Raw genomic sequence first — 8,546 nt, 5'->3', positions numbered from 1 at the left:
ACCCGGGGTCGGGTCGTGCAGCTCCCGCGTGCTCGGGACACCTGTGGAAACGTTGGCAGTCAGGTGATTTTAAGCAAATGGGACTTAAAAGTCAGGGTCGTATCATTGTGGTGATGGGCTTTCTTTTTTTTTTTTCTTTTTTTTTTTTTTGATTTTTATTTATGATAGTCACACAGGGAGAGAGAGAGAGAGAGAGAGGCAGAGACACAGGCAGAGGGAGAAGCAGGCTCCTTGCACCGGGAGCCCGACGTGGGATTCGATCCCGGGTCTCCAGGATCGCGCCCTGGGCCAAAGGCAGGCGCCAAACCGCTGCGCCACCCAGGGATCCCGGTGATGGGCTTTCTAAACCAAATCGTCTCTCAAGGTGAAGTCCGGCCCTGGTCTGGTTAAGAATGCAAACATTTAGGTGATGATGACCTTTTTAAAATATTTTTCAAGGTGATTTTCATTCTTAAATTTTTTTTTAATTTTTTTATTCATTTATGATAGTCACACAGAGCGAGAGAGAGAGAGAGAGAGAGAGGCAGAGACACAGGCAGAGGGAGAAGCAGGCTCCATGCACCGGGAGCCCGACGTGGGATTCGATCCCGGGTCTCCAGGATCGCGCCCTGGGCCAAAGGCAGGCGCCAAACCGCTGCGCCACCCAGGGATCCCGATTTTCATTCTCGTTACGGGGGTCACGTTCCACATTGTAATGCCCGTGAATCCTCCTGTCTGTCCCACTGTCGGACACTGCAGGTTGGAGGAGCCAGCCATTCCGGGATCACACAGCTAGTGACGGTGGGATTCAGCTTTAGACTCGAAGCCGCCCTTGCCAGTCTACTGCCCTAACCCAGGTCAGTAACCGTGGAAGTTTCCTTAGACGACCAGCCTGTCGGTGCTATGTTTATACCATTTACCAACAGTAACTGAGTGAAGACATTACTGGTAAAAGGTGAGTAATTAGATTCTTTCTCCCAAGACTTCGCTTGAAAAAGTACTTAGAATTTAGTTGAAAATGTAGTACTTAGGGGCAGCCCAGGTGGCTCAGCGGTTTAGCACCACCTTCAGCCCAGGGCCTGATCCTGCAGTCCTGGGTTTGAGTCCCACATCAGGCTCCCTGCACGGAGCCTGCTTCTCCCTCTGCCTGTGTCTCTGCACCCCCTCCCCTCTCACTGTGTGGCTCATGAATAAATAAATAAAATCTCTAAAAAAAAAAAAAAGAAAATGTAGTACTTAAAACTTTGAAATATCTATTTCGACAGTGTTGGTCCTGTGTGACATGGTGATACCTCTCTGAACGATAACAGTAGCTAGTGCAGTTCTCCATATGGATTAGGCATCCGGTTGGGCTTTGGGTGATTGATTTCTACCTTTATTACCTTGGGGGGGGTTAGTTAACATGTCATATTTAAAATAAAAAATAAAGGATCTTATGTATTTGATAGAGAGCAATTGTAGAGAGCACAAGCTCTGCAGGGGCAGAGCAGGGGGAAGGGGGAGCAGAGGGAGAAGCAGACTCCCCACTTCCCCACTCAGCAGGGAGCCAACCCCTCATCCCAGGATCATGACTCATGAGCCTAAGACCCTTAACCAACTGAGCATCTTTCTTGAGACTTGAAAGAAAATCTGAGTTTATCATTTTCATCATTATTTTGCTGAAACAGGACTTTTACATCATAATGTGACCTTAAGGAAGTCAATGGGACCTCATTTTACTCATGTAAATTGATGATGGTGTCTGTTTTCCTTAAGTAAAAAAAAAAAAAAAAAAAAAAAAGCCAAGAATAATATATTTCATTTCCTTCATACAAGCTGATCATTCACACTCAACTAGAATTTAGAGAACATTTCATTTCTGACCTCATCTCTTTTTACTCTATAATGTTTTATTTTGAAATTTGAAAGCACAAAAAATTCCCATGTTTCCTCCAACCAGATTCTGTAATTATCAACATTTTACCATATTTACTTCATTGTTTCATACTTGTTTTTTTCAGAACCATATGAAAATAGATTACAAACATGATGCCCTTTTACCCCTACACATGTCAGTGTACATGCCCTAAGAACATGGATAGACTCTTATATAGCAATACAATTATCAAAATCAAGAAATTAATGCTGATACAATGCTTTTATCTAATAATCAGACTTTACTCGTATTTTTGCACTCATTTTTTATTTTGCTCTCCTTTATCATACAATAAAGGATTTCCAAAAGAGTTTTCAGATGAAGTGCAGAAAACAAAGTGGGAGACCTTAATCTAATTATATTAATAATTTCATGAAGTGTTATTGACTAGTACTCCATTAAAAAGAAGATATTGCCAGAATGGTTAAAAAAGAGTATCTTAGCCCCATGTGCTGCTCACAGAGATTTTGTTAAAAAGGATCATGTCTTCAGCTTCCATTTGTTTCTGATGGAGCACACATCATTCAGATCTTTCCTTCCTTTGATGTTTCCTTATATGTAATTTGCCTTTTTTTTTCTCACTACTTTCACATTTTTCTCTTCTTTATTTTTGCCTTTCAGTGGTTTCATTACGATGTGTCTGGCCGTAATTTTCTTCATGCTTAACCCGCTTGGTATTTTCTGAACTTTTAACATCTATAAGTTTATGTATTTCACCTACTTTGGAAAGTTAGAGGTTATTATTTCTCCAAATATTCTTCTTCCCTATTCTCTCATTCTCCTGAACTATATATATATTTATATATATACAAATCAAATCAAATATATATATATATATATATATATATATATATATACAAATCAAATATATATATACAATTCTCTGAGGCTTTCTCCTTTTTTGTTTTGTTTTCATTTTTTTCTCTCAGATCTTGCGATTGAATAATCTATTTTCTATGTTCCCTGATTTTCTCTTCTGTGTTATCTCCAATCACTTGTTAGAAGTGGCTAGTGATTTTTTTTTTATTTCAGATATTGTACCTTTAATTCTAAAATTTCTATTCATTTCTTTCTGTTTCTCTGATGAGATTTCCTATTTGTTTACTTATGAAGGCATATTTTCTTTTACGTCTTTGAGCAAAACTATACTAGCAGCTTTCACATTTTATCTGTTAATTCCACTATATAAATCATTTTGGAATTGTCAGTAATTTCCTCTTGATTAGGAGTCATGTTTTCCTCTTTGTTAAATATCTAGTAATTTTGAGTTGTATTCTAGATATTTAAGGAATGTAGATATTCTGGATTCAGTTATGTTCCTCTGAAGAAGTTGTCTGTGGTTGACAAAGTATTAACAGGCAGTTATTTTGGCTGTATTCATACTCCATACTTTGTCTCTCTTGTTATGGTGGCAGCTGAAATCTCATTTAGTTCCCTCAGCCTTAACTGGGATGCTTGAATCTGCCCTACATGTGCATGGTGCAGAGGTCATCTGCCAATTTAGGCAAAGTATACAGAATTTGGTGTTTCCCTTTGTGACTACTCTTTCCAGAACCTCCCTTCCGTCACTTTGGCTAATGTAGTAACCCTGAGCTCTGCTTTCTGGTTCTTTTTTTTTTTTTTTTTTTTTTTTTTTTTTTGGTTAAGTTTATTTATTTATTTATCTATTTTTTTTCTATTTATTTAGGAGAGAGAGCAGAGCAAGCAAGAACATGAGCGGCAGGGAGGGGCAGAGGGAGAGGGAGAAGCAGGCTCCCTGCTGAGCAGGGAGATCATGACCTGAGCTGAAAGCAGATGCTTAACTTAATGAACCACCTAGGATTCCGTTTTCTGGTTCTCTAAGTGGAGTTTTTTTTTTTTTTTAATTTTATTTATTTATGATAGTCACACGCAGAGAGAGAGAGAGAGAGGCAGAGACACAGGCAGAGGGAGAAGCAGGCTCCATGCACCGGGAGCCCGACGTGGGATTCGATCCCAGGTATGCAGGATCGCGCCCTGGGCCAAAGGCAGGCGCCAAACCGCTGCACCACCCAGGGATCCCTTTAAGTGGAGTTTTAAATAAAGTTTCTATGACCTCTTTTATTTGCTTATAATTATTTAAAATTTGAGAGAAAGCATTGGTCATTTTTGGTGACTATCAATTTTGATGAGTAATTAATTTAACAGTGTCATTTAAAGTTCTAATTTCCTTCAAATTAACATGTTCTGCCATTACATTGAAATGCCTACCTACAAGAACAGTCAGAATGTGCTACAAACACTTAACCACCCACGCTAGAATTTCAAATCTACGTTCTCTTTGAATGCTGTTTCAGTTGAATTTTAATGTGGGAGGTGAGATGATTTCAAACTTCACATTTTCTATCATAGTCAAAGGCATAATTTTTCTGACATCTTTTTTTCATTCTGGATAAGAAATTATAGTAGCATAATGTTTTTAAATAAAATTTTTCCATGTAATGAACATTTTTTTCTGTTCAATTTATCCAAGCTAAAAAAGCTCAGAAGCATTTACTTACTTATCATAACTGTTAAGAAATTATAGTCATTACACCTACCAGCCATTTTCTTCCACATCATGCTAGAAAAGAAAGAATGCATCACTTTTCTTTAGGAAATCTCTTGTATTTCTCTTTGTACGTCATCAATTGTTTGTGCCTTTGGGCAGCTGAGCAAAACATAGACTGTACCCAACCCAGTTTCTGCCTCCCAGAGCTTGCTTCCTAAAGAGGAAAGTTCTTTTCAATGTACTAACGAGGAAGATTATCTTTCTTGAATGTCACAAGCTCTACAAAATAGAATGTAGATGTTAGAGTTGGCCAGTGGAAGAACAAAAATAATATGTGCAAGGATTAGGCACATATTTTGTTTAAGTTTTACTGCTTGTCATGAAAGGCATGGGTATTTAAGGCTGATAACTACATTAGATCGGACATAAATATATCATCACAGAAACACATATTTCATCTTATATAATCAAGACCTCAAATCATTGTTTAATTCTTTAGCTATTACATAATTAATATTACAACTTAAGGCAAAAAAAATTAAAAGCTAGATGATGTTGAATACATTTTAAACTAGATATTTAAAATAGTATGGTATTTAAAAGTCACTTGGCCCTATCATAAAATGGCATTTGAGGTATTTTTTGAAGTGAAAGGAGCTATCAGTAGAAGTAAGAAACCATATTGAATAGCATCATCATCTTTTGTGAGCTTCCTTCTTTTCCATATCTTAGAAATTTGTTGAGTGCATATTATGGGCCAGGCACTGTGCTTATTAGCACCACCTCTCAGCTCAGTGTGTTCACCAGCCTGTGTGAACAGCAGCTCAGTTGCTCAAGAGAAATCTTTTGTGTAAATCAGTCTACTAATTTCGAAATGCTGGCATCCAATTCAGAAGTATGTAGGACATTGTGAAGGCCACATGAAACAGGGTAAGTGGCACCTGGAGCTCACAGACTGCTGTTTGGGGCCTCTGAATTAAAGCACGATCCTGGATCCTGGATCCTCGTGAAGACACAAGTGCTGCCCAGCAGGATACACATGAGTGAACCATTATCAGTCAATGGCGCCTCAATGTGACATCCTAATGTGCTTTTCCCCAGCACTGGCTATTCCCAAGACAATTTCAACTAGGAAGAGCCTGAGAGGAAGAGCATAAAGATAGAGGTCTGTACAGGGCACAGCAGGCCTGCTAGAGGATACTCAAAAATGCAGCTACAGATTCAAAAGGAAGATTTGAGCAAGCAACATGGAGCATCTACTATGTGCAGTGCACTTTGCTGGGGTGTGCATACTGCAGTGTGACACTTCTATGGGAGAGGGCTGCGTTTATGCAAAGAGGTTCAGGAGGGGCTTTGCAATAACCCAGCAGAAGTTAGGATTTGGCCTTCAGGCTGTGGGAAGTGACAGTGGAAATGGAGTCAACAGGTTTAGATACCGAACTGGATTTGAAAGAGGGGAAATGTCAGAGAACAGTCAGGATTCCAATGGTCCAGGAACACTGGAGGTGAAACAGGTTTGGGAGGATGAATAAGACTTGTTTCCATTTGAGATGAGTCCAATTTCAGATAGGAACTATGCAGGAGGGTAGGGGGTCCGGTTCTTAGGAAAGGGAGCTGGGTGGGGCTGTGCTGGCAGTCGCGGGCATCTTGCTAACATAAAGACTGAAAAAAGGGTGTGAATTGAACAAATGGAGGGAGAAGAGAGCCACATCAAGTCCTCTATGTGTCCTGGCCACTGCCCTCCTCCAGCTGCAAGTGCAGAGAACTTGTATGGCCAGCGAGGCTCTCGCACTATGGCCCACACCATCACAGAAGTGCTTACAATATATCCTACAGCCAGTTTTTGTTCATTCACTAATGAACACCCTTTTAAGAATATAAATTGGCATCATAAACCTCTTACAATTAATTCTTGGGAACCCTACGGAATACGTCAGGTAGGTCCCACAAGATCCAAACATCACATGATTCAACATAATGTGGCAAGCATGAACCAAGCATAACAAAGTATCAAATACCTGCCAATACTCAAGAAACAGGAATTGATGTTTCTAGCATCAGGGAGAAAGCAGGTCACTCATGGATACCTCCAGACTCACACCTCATCCGAGTCCATTGCTGTGACGAGACTCAGGGTAAAGCTGAATCGCTGGCTTTTTTTTTTTTTTTTTTTTTTTTGACATTTTAAGAATAGTTCAATTAACTTTTGCCTTAGTCTTAAAGAGTTCCTTCGATGGGAACAAAGTAAGAATTTTATATCAGAAGGAAAGAAAAACACTTAAGAACACGTATAATGCCTCCTGAACCTGAAAAGCAGGAAAGGATAATAAATAGCAAAAATCAGATAAAAATACTTCTATTATAATAGACACCATATTGCAAGTGCATTTCAAATTAGCAATGCATAACGTTTATTTCCTTGACATTTGTCTTCCAAAGGGTTCACAGTGTTTCAGTGTCAGTTGAAACAGGGGAAGAATCTCAGGGAAGAATCCTTCACATAATAATAGGACCACTGGGAAAAAAAATAATAATAGGACCACTGGTAATAATGTCTCTCAGTTCTTTACAAACCCATAAAGATGCATTTCCTGATGAGTGACTGAGCTCGGGGTCCAAGTCCCTGCTCCGCTGTGTCGGGTGTAGTTGGACTCAAGCTCAAGCTTGTAAATCAACCCTCGTGTGTTTGCATCGGTGATGGCTTCTCAGTGGTTCTCAGATTCCCAGTCTTTGGCACAACAGTCCTGTGGTTCTGAGTAGTCCCTTCTGATGTGGATGTGGCCCCCAACGGCGCCTCCAGAGTCCTCCAGGGGGTCCTGAGGACTTTTGCAGCCCTTTTGGATGTGGTGTTGCAAATTTTAAAACTAACATTTCAAGAACCCACAAAGAGATTAAATGTGTTACACTTTGATTTTACTTGGAATCATAAGAGAAACATCTTTTAATAAACTCTTAAATCCTTCTCCATTAATGTGATTTAAATAATGAATTTATAAAGATTAAATTGATTTGTTTACATACACTCAACTGGAGAAAAATTATATTCTTTCTGTTTGTTTGTTTACACCATCAAATGCAATCAAGCCAAACAAGATGGTTAACTAAAATGATTACTGAATGCAGCATTAGCTGATGGCTTTAAATTTAGAATGTGTTACTGATGTCAGGGCTGATTAGATTCGTTCTCTATCTAAAACTGATGCTATTAAAAGCTTTGAGCAATTTAGATGTAGTCACTGAAGTAAAATTCCAACAGGGTGAGAGAAATTCTATCAGGACTGATGCTGCAGTGGTGACTTTACATATGCACAGATTGGGGCGGGGGGGGCGGGGGGGTTCAGCAGTGGGTTACAAAGAATAGGGTGCGGGAGGGGTGGTTGGTTGGCATCAATCCCAGAAAAGGTAAAGAACCTTGGAATAGAAAAAGTACTCATCTTCACACAGGGAATCCCAAGTGGCATAAGGACACAACTACTGATCATTTCTGTTTCAGAACTTTCCAAGAAGCAGGCAAAATAAATGAAGGGGAAGCAAGAGGTTAATGTGACATCATGCTTTAGTTACTCCTCTACAAATGAACCCACAGGGAAATCATGGTAACCAGTGGTGGAACCAACAGTTTTACTAATAAATGAAATGTGTGGTAAAAGCAAGGTTGATATAAACACTGTACGGAATGATGATGTGTCATGAGCACCTCAGAACCTAAAAGCACACTGGTGTGATCAGACCTATCAAATTGCCAGGGAGAGTCTAATGGAGGAATGTCCTTGTGCTCCAAGGAAAGAGTGAGTCCAATCCTGGGGCTCCTGGAGCCAAACTGGGGGAGATGTTGCAGGTATCGGTGACTTTAGAAAGGTGTGCCATGGGGACAGTATACCATTCCCAATGTCTGTGCCTTTAAGATATTTTATTTCTGGTCCAAATGTCCTAAAACATTTTAAATGGGAAGGAAAGCATTATTTCCCGGACTGAAATTCTCTGGTTACTTAGATTCTGTTCCTGTCCAGGTGTGCAGAAGAAGGTATCTGTCAGTAGGTCAGATTTAAGCTGGAAGGTTCATCATTATTAATGCAGCCTAGCCATCTCTAGGAAAAAGGCAGCAAATAATTTGGATCCCTCTATGTAGTTCCACCTAACAAA

General features: G+C 39.7%; 1 protein-coding gene across 3 annotated transcripts in view; it reads right to left on the bottom strand.

Moving 5' to 3' along the window:
- Positions 1-2,785: 2,785 nt before the first annotated feature.
- The window catches only part of LOC129495407 (beta-Ala-His dipeptidase), a 30,261-nt gene continuing 24,500 nt past the window's right edge, over positions 2,786-8,546 (bottom strand). For all 3 annotated transcript variants that reach the window (XM_055302877.1, XM_055302879.1, XM_055302880.1), the window contains one exon: positions 2,786-8,538. In XM_055302877.1, the coding sequence (XP_055158852.1) occupies positions 8,472-8,538 (67 nt within the window). In that variant the 3' untranslated portion in view covers positions 2,786-8,471. The remainder of the gene's footprint in view (positions 8,539-8,546) is intronic.

The sequence above is a fragment of the Nyctereutes procyonoides genome, unplaced genomic scaffold, assembly GCF_905146905.1.
Source record: "Nyctereutes procyonoides isolate TBG_1078 unplaced genomic scaffold, NYPRO_anot_genome, whole genome shotgun sequence".
Taxonomy (NCBI): Eukaryota; Metazoa; Chordata; class Mammalia; order Carnivora; family Canidae; genus Nyctereutes; species Nyctereutes procyonoides.
This window is presented reverse-complemented; position numbering and strand designations above follow the sequence as displayed.